Source organism: Molothrus aeneus, chromosome 27 (assembly GCF_037042795.1).
Source record: "Molothrus aeneus isolate 106 chromosome 27, BPBGC_Maene_1.0, whole genome shotgun sequence".
Classification (NCBI taxonomy): domain Eukaryota; kingdom Metazoa; phylum Chordata; class Aves; order Passeriformes; family Icteridae; genus Molothrus; species Molothrus aeneus.
The window spans coordinates 3,500,456-3,514,493 of NC_089672.1; the positions used below are offsets into that span (position 1 = coordinate 3,500,456).

Sequence of the window (14,038 nt, forward strand, 5' to 3'; positions counted from 1 at the left end):
TCTGGAGGCTTGCACAACCCCAAGGATCAGATGTTTTTTCCTCGAGTGTCCATAAGGCAAACCTTGAAAACATCCATTTCCCTTCTCCTTTTTCCAATGATGGTGGTTCCTTTCCTGACAGATGTTCTGGCAGCCCTCCCATGGCCCCACTGCCCCGGCCCCACACTGGGCAGCCACGTCACACCACAGAAACAAAGCACTTGGTTCTGTACAAAATCAGGAGAATTTTTATTTACAACAGCAAGAGGCAAAGGCAGGGTTCACTCCAGGCAGCAGTTCTCATATTCCTGCTCCCACCCAACACTGATGGGCACACAGGAGCCAGATCCTGTCTCAGGGATGAGTTTGCTGAGGGATGAGGAGTGCCCAGCCCATGCCTGGCACTTCCCAAGGCACAGGATGGATGTGAGGTACCAGCTGTGCCCCCCTCAGCTGGGACTTTGTTCTCACCAGTTGCCCCATCACCACCCTGCCCAGGCCAGGGCCCTGCTCTGCTGGCACAGACACAAAACACAGCCAGGCTCTCCCCTCCTGGGCCCCAAAATGATGGGGAAACCTCTGGCATTCCTTTCCAGCTCCTCCCTGGCAAGAGGCAGAGCTCCCTCAGCTCTGTTTTCCAGCACAGCTCAACCAGCAGCAGCTTTTCCAGCATGAGGGAGAGGAGCTGCCATTCCCTTGTCCCAAAACCTCCATGAAGGGAGCCCTGTGCAGCTCCTGGCCCTCACTGCACCCCAGGAAGGGTTCAGGAGTAGCTGAGGGGCATCTTCCTCCACAGCCCTCCACACAGGCAGTTCTTGATCCAGCGCTGCTCCCACTGCTTCACTGCTGTCACCTTGTTGGGTGACTTCAGCATGGTGACACAGCCACACCTGTGGGGACACAGAGGGTGCAGCCAGCCCAGGGGCAGTGCAGGGCCAGCACTGCTGGGGAGCTGCATGGACCACACAGGGATCTGGGGAGAAACCAGCTCCTGTCATCTGCAGTGAGCACCAAAACCAGCTGAAACCAGCAAGCAACAATCCCACTGAGGGCTCTGCTGGAGCTGGAGCCTGGCAAGGAACAGCCCCAGCTGCTGTTTATACATGAAACAACTGACAGTCATCTCACAAAAATGATCTGCTACAGAGGCTTTCTATTAAAATCACTAATTAAAGCTAATTCAATCACATGACTTAGATGGATGTTTGTTCCCTGAGCCATTACCCTGCAATCCAGGCTCTCCCATGAGGGTGGATGAGTAGGGCAGCATGAAATGCAAGCCTGGTGGAAAGATGACCCCAAAATGGGGGCAAGGGCAGTGGGGAGATTCCTCCCTCCAGCCCTGCCATGACCACAAAGGTGTTTTAATTATCAGACTCACAGAATTGGGCTGTAAAGGAGCTGCTGCAGGGTCTCCTCCAAGCCAGATTACTTTGAGAGCTTTTTCTGATCTGTTTGATTTTTAACCCAAGGGCCAGGCTGACACTGACATGGGCATCTCAGGTTGGGGACACCTTAACCACAGCCCCAACCAGTGCCAGAGAGCTCCTGAAGGACACAGGACAGTCCAAATCCTGCCCAAGCTCCACTGCAAGTGCCACTTACCTGGTACAGGACTTGCATTCCTCTGTTGGGTATGCACCCAGGTGCAGCCGCCTCAGGTGGTCAATTTTGGGCTGTCCAGGGGCCCTGGGGAGGGAGAACAGGACTTTATCCTAGAGTCTCACTTTCCATCAGCTGCTCCCAGGACAGGGAGCTGCATCTCACTGGCCAATATGGCAGAGGTTCTGCCCACCTGCCCACCCAGCGCCACGAGATTCATGGTCACAATTAATCACATTAATTAATGGAGTTTTTCCCCCACCATTTGCTATCACTTTTCAGTACTTAAAATTCCCAGCCCATCATAAGCTGAGAAAGGAATTTGAGCAGAGAAGACAAACTGCTCTTGGGCCACAGCAGCAAGGAGACAAGCCAAACCTCAGAGCTGCCAAGACTCCTTCTCACTGTGCACTGACCCATTCCAGGGGTTTGTACCTGACAAACAACACCTTTGTATGATTCCAGGGGTTTGTACCTGACAAACAACACTTTTGTATGATTCCAGGGGTTTGTACCTGACAAACAACACCTTTGTACGGTTCCAGGGGTTTGTACCTGACAAAGGCATCAAACTGGGAAGAGACAGTGTGGCCAACGAGCCCGGGAGCCTTCCCAAACTGCAGCCTGACCAGCTGCTTGTTCTGCAGCTTGCTGATGATGCCATCGTTGATGGGCAGCCAGTCAATGTTGGGAATGAGCAGCTGGCTGGGCAGGAGGCAGCACTCATCGATCAGGGCATCATCGGGCTCTGTGATGTGATTTTCCTCACGACCTGCGTGGGAAATGAAGGAAAAAAACCCCTGTGACCTTTACATTTCCCCCTCAGAGCTCCAGAGAGCTGCGTGCAGCCTCCTCCTCCACTGCCAACTCAGCCTGGAAAACAATAACCTTGGCAGCTGCACTTGCCCTTTCTCAACGTGCCAGACCCCCTCGGAGTCACGTCCCACCCCACTGCTGCAGGAATTACTGCTCAGGGCCACACTCACAGCACAGCCAGAGCTTGGTCAGGAGCCTGAAGAGCAGGGACATGCTGTCCTGGGTGTCTGAGGTTGCTGTGTACACGGGGAGGCAGCTGGGCTTCAGCAGCCCCCAGATGCGGATCACCACCATCAGCTCGCGGAACATGCCCAGGGAGGCGCCGTCGCGCAGGAAGCTGTGCCCAGGCCGCACTGGGGAGCCCTGTGGGGGGACAGAGGGGTGGCATCAGCCTAGGTGGGCTCACACCAGCCTAGGTGGGCTCACACCAGCCTGGGGGAGGCTCACACCAAGCTGGGTGAGGCCAGCTCTGGTGCCAGATCAAGTAGAGACGAGGATCGCCAGAAACAGCGCCCCTCGGGTTTTTGTTTTGTTCTTAGTTCAGATTCCATCAGACAACTTCTACAAAACTCAAACAACTACATTATAACCACAGACAGACCTAACCATGATGTCTGGCTCCAGATCTAAACTCCTTACAGCCAGACTGTTAGCTCAGCTCCCTGGAAAAAGCATCACCATCCTCCAAATTTGTGTGTCAGGGAGCTGTTAGTGCTCTCTTCTCCTCCCTGGGAAAAGGCTCCATACTCTTTGTGTGACTTGCTTGATTAAAAGGTAAATTTTTAAAAATAAGAATGATGGGAAATAACTGATGAAGTTCCTCAGAGGAAGAGGTTATTCTGCCTGCAGACACCCAGATGGGGAATAAGCTTTTCCAGGAGAAGCCCTCTGCATGCAAGCTGAAGGGTTTCACTTGCCCCCATTCCCACTGAGGACATGCCAGCAGGCTGGCACAACTCAGCAGAGCTCTCAAAAGAAAGTGAGGTGTTGTGCAAATCCTGCAGCTTCTAAAGTGAGGGAAGATGGAGCTCACAGCAGCCCCAGCCACCACAGTGCATCCAGACAGCTCCTGCTTCCAGCAGCACACAGCTGATGCTGTGCTGGGGATGCTGGAGGGTCACCTGAAGGTGACACCTCTGCAGAGCTGCAAGAGGAGTGTGTGTGTGTCTCACTCCTTAGTGTTAGCTAAAGGAGCAAGAAGAAGCTGAGAAGCAAGAAGAGGCTGATAAGGAGATCTCCCCAAGGCTGTAACCAAGGAGACCAAGAGAAGTGAGGAATTGAAGAAAGATAAGAAGAGAACTTTGCAGCTGGACGCAGTATTTTTAAAAAGTTAGTTGAAGTCACTGGAACTTTTCACCAATAGTGTTATGTTGACTTATTGTGGCCAATAGTTAGGGTAGAAGAAGTATAAATAATTAGAAAGTGTATAAAAGGTCAGCCATGTTCAATAATAAAGAGTTGCCATCTGAGACTGCTTGTGGTCTCTGCTTTGTGTCCTGACCGCCTCGACAGCGACAGAGGAGTGTCCCCAAATCCCCCAGGTGCTGGTCACAGACCCAGATGGGCATGGAAAGGGCCATTCTCTAATTCTGCTGTTCCTTACTCCTGCCCAGTGCCTGTGCTGACAGGGACATGTGGCCTGTGTGCCCTGGCAAAGCTCCCCAGCACTGCCCATGGGTGTTTGTGCCCATGGGTCTCACCTGGTTGGGAAGGCTGGCCAGCAGGTAGAGCACAAAATCCCCCACCCACTGGATGAGCTGCTGCAGGGACTGCAATGTTGTCATCTCCAGGACAAACTCTTCTGTCTTCAGGTTAATCATCACCTTGTCAATGTCTGGAAAAGAACCAAGACATGGCCTGGCTCAGGAAAGATGGATCCAAACCTCACACCCTCCCTGTGGAGGTCACCCTTGTCCTCCTCCCCAAACCCAGGAGTTACTGAGAGGCTGTGACACCATGGGGAACAGCCCAATCCCAAAAGCTGGGAATGCAGAGCAGGATGAGTTACTGAGAGGCTGTGACACCATGGGGAACAGCCCAATCCCAAAAGCTGGGAATGCAGAGCAGGATGAGTTACTGAGAGGCTGTGACACCACGGGGAACAGCCCAATCCCAAAAGCTGGGAATGCAGAGCAGGATGCTCTGAGCAGTCAGTACCTACATCCGTGATCTTGGAGCAGATCTCGGTGAGCCGGTCCCCAGGGCTCTTGTCAGGGGTGTTGAGGAAATGTGGGCGCAGCAGAGACTTCAGGGTGCAGCTGATGGCAATGAGGAAGAGCTTGGCGTGGTAGTCACACACACGGGCGATGGTGCTGGAGGAGAGCTTGCACAGAGAGGCCTTCATGGCAACAATGCGTGTAGAGAGCACCTGAGCCACGGGGAAATGCAGCAAAAGGCACAAAAAAGGCAGGAATTAGCATAAGCTCATTAGAGCTGCTGCTGCTGCTTTATTCTCTGCTCTCCCTTTCTGCTGCAGGAGTGACAGGAGCCATGCACGTGAGCGCTGTGCTGGGCACGTGCTGCTGCTCCCAGGAATCTGCCAAAAATAGATTTCACCATCTCACCCCAAGTTTCCAGCAGCTAAGACCCTGCTGATACCAGGAAAAGTGAATGCTGCTGCCATGGAAGCTCTTCCCAGCTCCATCACTGCCCCAGCAGGGCACTCAGAGAGCACAGCCAGCAATGTCCTGAGGACTGGCACTGGCTGCTCCCCTCTCCAAAGCCCTGAGCACCCCCATGCCCACCCTGGGGGTGAGCCCAGAGCCCCCACACACCCTCCCACCTGCTGCAGGGCTGCATTCTGACGCATGTACTCCTCGTGCAGCTTCTCCACCAGGTTCTGCACCATGCTGGGCTGGACGTGGAGCAGGATGTCCCACCAGTCGTAGCCAGTGACCATGCAGTACTCCAGCAGGAACAGCAAGTGCCTCAGGGACATGTTCATGTCCAGCACGTGGCCCATGGACGGGGAGATGCGGAGCATGCTCAGCTTGAAGGGAGGAACCAAACAGAAAATGGCTTCAGGAGTGTGGCATTGTCAGGGTCTTCCATGGCAGGAAGGGACTTATGAATCTGACTCCATGTTCTTAGAAGGCTAATTTATCATTTTATGTACTACTACTACTACTACTACTACTACTACTATTATTATTATTATTATTATTATTATTATTATTGTTATTATTATTATTAATAACTAAATATAATATATATTTATATAAATATATTTATATAAATTATATATATAATTTATATATAAATATAAATTAAATATATTATATAACATAATATCACATTATATTATATATTATCATATTATAATATATTAATATAATATTATAATACAATATTATATCATATCATAAGATATAATGTAATGTCATGTAATATAATATAATACAATACAATATAATAATATTGTATTATATTACATATATAATATATATTAGAATGCTATACTAAAACTTTACCAAAGAATAGAGAAAGGATACTTACAGAAGGCTTAACAAGAATGATACTAATGAAAAACTCGTGACTTTTTCTAGAGTTTTGACACAGTTGGATGGTGATTGGTTTTTAAGTAAAAACAATTAACATGTTGGGTAAACAATCTCTAAGCTACATTCTAAACCAGCAAAACACAGGAGAAGTAAATGAGATAATATTTTTTTTTTCTTTGAGGCTTCTCAGCTTCCTAAGAGAAGAATCCTGGGCAAGAGGATTTTTCAGAAAATATGACTGTGACATCCCACAAAGCCACCACACAACATGGGGCCCAATGAAGCTCAATCCTGACCTAGTGACAGTTTCTGACACTGATGGGATACATCCCTTTCCAATATGGATCTCACCGCTGGAATTCCCAGTGTTTCCTGAGGAACCCTGGCATAAAATCAGCAGGATGGCTTCTGTGGCAGTGCTGGAAACAAAAGTTCTAATAAAAGGCAAAATAACTAAGCTCTTTACAGAGAAAAAACAAGCCAGGGCAAGAGGTTCTTGCTCCTGGTAAAACTCCTCACAAAAGCCATTAGTTATTTTATTCTCTTCTTTTTCTAATAGATTGTTCAGGTGGGAGTTTTTAGCTGTCCAATTGGCTATCTTAAAGTTTGAGGTGAAATCCCCAAGGTCCTGTGAGGTGTCTTTTTACCTAACCGAAGAGAGAAACTTCCGGGCTTTTTTCCTTTTTGAGGAGACAAAGGCCAATTCTGTCACTCCATCAACAGGAGTGACACATCCCTACATCCATAAGAGAGCACCAACCTTTCCATGACTGTCCACACCAGCCAGGGCCAGGGATGTCCAGGAGAGCTGCATGGCCTTGAAGTGCACCAGGGGCCCTGTGGTGCGTGGGCGTTTGAGGGCCGGCTCGTCCACGGGGCGCTGCGAGGAGGAGCCGTAAAACACAGCCATCATCTGCAGGGACAGCCTGTGCACGATGTGGACACTGCCATCGTGGAAAGCCAAGGCCAGGCCTGGGGACAGGAGATGAGTGAGGATGAGCAGACAGCTGCTCCCAGCGTGGCAGAGCCCTTGCCCAAAGCAGGGGCTGTAGGAGTGTCGGGGTAGGATGGTTGGGATGGATGGAGATGAGAGGTCTCTGAAGCCAGGTTGTGGAATTTGGGGTTTATTGCAAAGAGGATCTGCTTGGAGCTGCCAGCCACAGCTCAGAGCAGGCCCCAGAGAAGTTAAGACAGGGGTAAAGAAGATGAGAGACAGAGAGAAGATGAGAGGATAAGAGAGCAAAGTTCCCATTCCAATACAATAAATCTTCTTCTGTGTTGAATATTGTAGTTCTCACGAACCAATCCAGTACAAGATACAAATCCTATAGCATTTCCATACAGCCTATAAGAATCATTACATTACCATACTGTGCTACATTTTAAACCCTAAAAACTCCTCTTTAGATCCCTTCTGCCAGGCTAGTAGGGTCTGCTCTGACCCTTGGATCTGCCTGCAAGCAGAGGGTGTTGTTCCATCAAAAGGGGATTACCTTCAGCCATCCACACCATTGTTTACCAGTTGTTCATTCAGTAACTAAGGGATCTCAAAGCTTGCTTTCATTTCAATCTCACTTATAGTTCCTATATTCTCAGAATCTTTTGCCAAGCAATCATATTTATAAGGCTTTCCTGTTTCATCTTCCCCAACAAGTGGCCACCACTGAAGCCCATGGAGAAGCCAAAGGGCTGGGGGCTTCTTGGGTTTCTGTGGTTGAGATGACCCCGAGGTATTAAAAAGTCTTTTTTCCCAGCCCCATGACCAAAGAAGAAGTCAGTTCTGCTTTTCAAGGTTGTTTTCTCTTATCTATTCCATTCTTTCTCTGACCTGCTGAGATCTGTCCAGCAGGTCAGGCTGTGGCACAGTGCCTGCCCTTGGGGTGGTGTTTGCTTTTTATACTAAGAACTGTGTGTACTTTATTTACAATAATTTTCCAATACTTATCACCTATGTTAGACAGTCTGTCTCTGCTCTAAACCAATCCAGAAGTGCCACCATCACAGCAGGAGATGGAGGACAAGAAGGAGAAGAAGGACAGGACACACCCAGATTCCTCCATCTTGCCTCTTGAACCCTCATTCTAAATCCCCAAAATTCTACTTTTTCACCCTGTGACAAATTCACTATCATTCTACTCAAACTCTTGTGGCTTGTAAATCTTCACACAAAGTTGGTAATTGTTTCCATGGGCTAAAATGGAAGGCACAGGTGGTTTTGACTCCATGCCAAGGTCTCTGAGCCTTTTGCCAGGGTCTCAAATCACCCAGGGCAGCCAGAGGAATGCGCTGGGTCCCAACAGGAGCTCACAGAATTTCACAGCCTCTTCCCACAATGAGAAACACAACATTTAAAAGTTTTCCCTCAGCATTCCACGTGCTTTCCTTCAGCTACTGCTCAGGTGGTGAAATTTCAAGCAAAAGTGACATGTTTAGGACAAAGACAACAGGAACTCCTTACCCAGCCCAGGGAAGAACTTGGTGTCATTTGCCACCTTCAGGTCAGTGTTGGTCAGGGAGATTGGAAGCTTTGGCAGTGCCACAGCTGACACCCGGTCCAGGTCGTTGGTGGCAGACAGGATCCTCCACTTCAGGATCATGGGCTGCTTGTCTCCCACTAGCAAAGACCAAAAAAGCAAATTAGTGAGAATTCTGTCCCACAAAGATCAGAAAATCTGTCCCTCATTTCTGCCCCAAGCTCCCCCAAGCAGGACCACAGATCAGGACTGGCGTATTTCCCATATATTTCCCATACATTTCCCTCATAGTTCCCTATTTTTTTCCTGAATTATACCAACAACATGTTTTGCTAAATCTCTCTTGATGGAAGCTCTGCTGCGGGTAAGATCCTTACACACAATAATCCTTTATATTTCACCAAACAAACTGCCCTGATTAATTCTGTTTTATCTGAGATCAGTGAAGCCAGAGCAGGGGATTAATCCAGCTCTGCTGCTCAATCCTGGTCCTTTGGGAGCCTTTGCTCCACTGGTGGCAGGAAGGGCGGCTGCGCAGCAAAACACAAAAATTTATTTTAAAATCTTTTATGAAGTGAAAGCAACAACCAAACCCCTTCCTGGAAACAGCAACTTGCTGCCTATGATGCAAACAGACAGAATGGACTGAAAACACCTGAAAATAAGCATAAGATTCTGAATAATCACAAACATGGGATAATGGATGTGAGAAACTGTGCTGGTTTTTGCCTCAGACCAAGCTCCTGTTCTTGAGAGTGCCCAGAGCAGACACTTACCCACAGGAGAGATTTGCTGGAAGATGTTGTTGACAGGCAGGCCCTCCTTCCTAAGGGACCAGCACTCCACAATGCTGTTGTTTTGGTTGGAAGCACAAAGCAGCACCTGTGGAACAGAGCCCCCCACCACAAACTTCACAACAGGGACAACACTGCCCTGGTCATTCCCACCCTCCATTTCCAGGGTCCTGCTCCACCAGCAGAAAGCAGAGGATCAAATCAGTGGGAAGTGAGGTGAATTAGGGTTCCAGCTGCACCAAAAGGACAACTAGGAATGCCAAAGGTATTGCAGGACGTGCTAGTCACCTCCAGACCCTCTGAGGAAGGCCAGGAGGATCAAAGAGCAGCTGCCCACTGTAGCCACATTTCTCCTCACAGAGAAAAGCAAGGCACAATTCGTCACAAGGATTTCTGAGATTCACATTCTCTGAACCTCAGAGAAAGGAAAACCACAATTTTTATCTCATTTGCTGTGCAAAAGTAGAATGCAATATGGAGACTGTTTACCCAAAGTGATGGTGTTTTGTTTCCTTGGCCTATCAGGGCCAAGAAAGTCTCTGTGTGTGTGTGTGTGTGTGTGTGGTGACTGTCTGGGTAGTTGTGTGAGAGTTGAGTGCTTGGCAGGTTCAGTTTAGATGTACAGAATAATATAGTATAGAATAAAGTAATTAATTAGCCTTCTGATATCAATGGAATCCTCCTCATCATTCGTCCTTCGTCAGGTGCAAAAATATCCACGACAGAGGAGCAAAAATATCCATTATAGCAGAGCAAAAATATCCACTATAGAGGAGCAAAATATCGACTATAGAGGAGGAAAAATATCCACTATAGCGGAGCACAAATATCTACTATAGGGGAGCAAAAAATATCCACTATAGGGGAGGAAAAATATCCACTAGAGGGGAGGAAAAATATCCACTAGAGGGGAGCAAAAATATCCACTAGAGGGGAGGAAAAATATCCACTAGAGGGGAGTACATATATCCACTATAGGTGAGGAAAAATATCCACTATAGGGGAGCAAAAATATCCATTATAGCAGAGAAAAAATATCCACTATAGAGGAGCAAAAATATCCACTATAGGGGAGTGAAATATGCACTATAGAGGAGCACAAATATCCACAATAGGGGAGCAAAATATCCACTAGAGGGGAGCACATATATCCACTATAGGGGAGCAAAAATCTCCACTATAGGGGAGCACATATATCCACTATAGGGGAGGAAAAATATCCACTATAGGTGAGCAAAAATATCCATTATAGCAGAGCAAAAATATCCATTATAGCAGAGCAAAAATATCCACTATAGGGGAGCGTAATATGCACTATAGGGGAGCACAAATATCCACTACAGAGGAGCAAAATGTCCACTATAAGGGAGCACCAATCTCCACTCCAGCCCACCTGCTCTGACATGTCCCGAGCCAGGAATTTCAGGTGGGTGATGGCCGGGTACTTGTCCTTGCGCGCGGGGTCGGTGGTGCAGCGCATGAAGAGCGAGGGCAGGATCTCGGTGTCAATCTTGCACTTCTCGTTCACCACGCTGACACAAACCTTGTAGAACTGCACAGGGGAGGTGCTGCTGCCATCAGATGTGGCCACCACGATGTTGCCCCCGCCCGTGAAGGCGACGTCGGCCAAGGCCACGCGGCAGCGGAGGCGGCAAAGGCTCTCGGTGGCCGTCAGCACCTGCCCGTTGGGCTTGAGGAGGGACACGGTGACCAAGCCACTGATGGTCACAGCAATCCAGCCCTCCATGGGCTTCCCACCAAACAGAGTCAGGGATGGAGAGAATTTCACCCGGGAAAACTTCTCGCCGAAGTTCGAGGCTCCAGACTGGAAGAAAGGTCAAAAAAATGTAAGCGCTCGCAGCCAAAATTAGAAAAAAGTAATTAATTAGCGTTCTGATATCAATGGAGTCATCCTCATTATTCCTCCTTCGTTGGGAGCACAAATATCCACTATAGGGGAGCACAAATATTCACTATAGGGGAGGAAAAATATCCACTATAGGGAGCACAAATATTCACTATAGGGGAGCAAAAATATCCACTATAGGGGAGCACAAATATCCACTATGGGTGATCAAAAATATCCACTATAGGGAGCAAAAATATCCACTACAGAGGAGCAAAAATATCCACTATAGGGAGCACAAATATCCACTATGGGGGAGCACAAATATCCACTATAGGGGAGCAAAAATATCCACTATAGGGGAGCAAAAATATCCACTATAGGGGAGCACAAATATCCACTATAGGGGAGCAAAAATATCCACTACAGAGGAGCAAAAATATCCACTATAGGGAGCACAAATATCCACTATGGGGGAGCACAAATATCTACTATAGGGAGCACAAATATCCACTATAGGGGAGCAAAAATATCCACTATAGGGGAGCAAAAATATCCACTATGGGGGAGCACAAATATCCACTACAGGGAAGCAAAAACTGGAAAAACAAGAGAGCCCAGAGCACAAACACAGGCAGGATCCTGAGCTCTCTGCCAACATCTGAGCCAGACTGTCACTGTCATCTTTTCTGAAAAACCCTCTTTGCCCAGGATTTTCTCCTGGAAAGCTGAGAAGCCTCAGTTTCTCCCTGTTTTGCTGCTTTGGAATGTGGGCTGGAGATTGTTTATCCAAACATGTGAATTGTTTTAACTTAATGGCCAACCATGGCCAGCTGTGTCAGACTCTGAGTCAGGGGTTTTTATGATTCATTCCTGTTAAACCTTCTGAGGTTTCCTTTTCTGTATTCTTTAGTATAGTTGGAAGGGAAGGGAAGGGAAGGGAAGGGAAGGGAAGGGAAGGGAAGGGAAGGGAAGGGAAGAGAAGAGAAGAGAAGAGAAGAGAAGAGAAGAGAAGAGAAGAGAAGAGAAGAGAAGAGAAGAGAAGAGAAGAGAAGAGAAGAGAAGAGAAGAGAAGAATAAATCAGCCTTCTGGGAACATGGAGTCAGATTCTCATCTCTTCCCTCGTCCTGGGGGGGGTCCTCACAAAGACCACAGAATTCCAGCCCAGATCCCTCAGGAAGCTCAGACAAACCTTCTCCACGTGCAGAGCCAGCTTGACACCATTGTGCAGCCAGGACAGGGCCACCACAGGGTCCCCTTCCACCACGCTGCCCACTGTGTTCTCCCAGCTGTTGGCCAGGTGATCTGTCATGCTCCAGCACTTGATGTGGCCATCAGCATCTGCTGAGAGCAGCCTGGAGCCTGTGACAATGACACTGCGTGAGAACAGGGGGAACAGCCAAAAGTCCCCAAGGAATTGCACCCCATCCCTTTGGGACATGCACAGGAGGGGTGGGACACAGTGACAATGACACTGAGAATAGGGGGAATGGCCAAAACCCCCCAAGGAATTGCACCCCAGTGCTTTGGGACATGCACAGCAGGGGTGGGACATGGTGACAATGACACTGCATGAGAACAGGGGAAACAGCCAAAACCCCACCAGGAACTGCACCCCATCCCTTTGGGGTGGAACACAGTGACAATGACACTGAGAACAGGAGGAATGGCCAAAACCCCACGAGGAATTGCACCCCAGTGCTTTGGGACATGCACAGCAGGGGTGGGACATGGTGACAATGACACTCTGTGAGAACAGGGAGAGCAGCCAAAACCCCACCAGGAACTGCACCCCATCCCTTTGGGGTGGGACACAGTGACAATGACACTGAGAACAGGGGGAACAGTCAAAACCCCCCAAGGAATTGCACCCCATTGCTTTGGGGCATGCATAGCAGGGCAGGGACACGGTGACAATGACAGAGAGCCCAGCTCACCTGACTGATCCCACTCCAAACACGTGATGACTTCAGTGTGGCCTGAGTTGACAGAGTAGACGTCCCAGGGGTGCTCGGTGTCGATGATATGGACCATATGGGTGAGATCTGTGTGAAGAGAGAAGTGATTCCTGTCCCTTGGCACTGCTGCTGAGCCTCAGGTGATGCAGGGAAAACATAAAATATTTTATAGAAAATTTATCATTTATAGAAATGATTTGGGATAGTGCTTGGTCCTGGTTTAGGGGAACCAAACCCACTCCAGGGAACAAACACAGAGGCTGAAGGATGGAAGGAAAAGGAGGAGAGCAGCATCCAGGGGCAGGGCAGAGCTCCGGCCCAGCGGATCCCGGCCTCTCCCGGGAGCACCGGGAGGGATTTCCCGAGGGGCTCTCGGTACCTTTCTCCTCCTCATTGCGGAGGTCCGTGGTGAAGGCGATGAGGTTGCGGCAGGACCAGGCGCACACCAGGGGGATGGAGGGGCAGTGGTTACTCTTGGGCTTCTTCTCCCACTCGCACACGTAGGCCAGGTCCATCCCGCCGGCCCGGACGGGACACCGGGGACGGGACACCGGGGACGGGACACCGGGGAGCCTCGGTCCTGCCTGGGGGCGACACAAAGCCGGTCACACCGGACACCAGCCGCAAGGGCCACAACGGGAGGCACAGGACACGGGTGGGGACAACCCCGTACCGGGAGAGACCCCGGCGGTACCGGGGGGAGGCGGAGGGAGCGGTCCGCGGGTACCGAGCCTACGGCGGGTGGGAGGGTCCCGGGGCCGGACACAGGGAGGTGCCAGAGGTTCCCGGGGCTGACGGGAAGGTCACAGGAGGGGCCTGGGCCCGGTCACAGGCGGCTCCCGGGGGTCCCGGTCCCGGTCCCGCCTCACTCACCGGCGCCCGCCACTCCTCAGGACCCCGGTGCCTCCGCGGGCTGCCCGTGCCGCGCCTGCGCCGCGCGCTCAGGCACTGCCGCGGACACCCTCAGAGAGCTAATTAGCATAACAAACTACCCAGGAGCCACCGGGCAGAATAGCAAACATAGCCGGAGTATTTCTGAAATTTTGGTAAACTCTGAGGAAAACGACG

General features: G+C 49.7%; 1 protein-coding gene across 2 annotated transcripts; it reads right to left on the reverse strand.

Annotated features, from left to right (window-relative positions):
* Positions 1-204: 204 nt before the first annotated feature.
* On the reverse strand, positions 205-13,879 carry MED16 (mediator complex subunit 16). 2 transcript variants are annotated; one of them, XM_066566419.1, is made up of 15 exons: positions 13,844-13,879; positions 13,350-13,554; positions 12,950-13,057; positions 12,205-12,374; positions 10,559-10,990; positions 9,148-9,253; positions 8,356-8,511; positions 6,658-6,869; positions 5,180-5,386; positions 4,555-4,765; positions 4,098-4,231; positions 2,568-2,760; positions 2,137-2,353; positions 1,585-1,668; positions 205-869 (listed from the first exon to the last, which is right to left on the reverse strand). In XM_066566419.1, the coding sequence occupies exons 2-15, from the start codon at positions 13,483-13,485 to the stop codon at positions 743-745; spliced, it is 2,493 nt and encodes an 830-aa protein (XP_066422516.1). In that variant the 5' UTR covers positions 13,486-13,554; positions 13,844-13,879; the 3' UTR covers positions 205-742. The 2 variants fall into 2 exon arrangements, with proteins under 2 accessions (XP_066422516.1, XP_066422515.1); XM_066566418.1 differs by lacking the exon at positions 13,844-13,879 and adding an exon at positions 13,644-13,828.
* Positions 13,880-14,038: the final 159 nt, after the last annotated feature.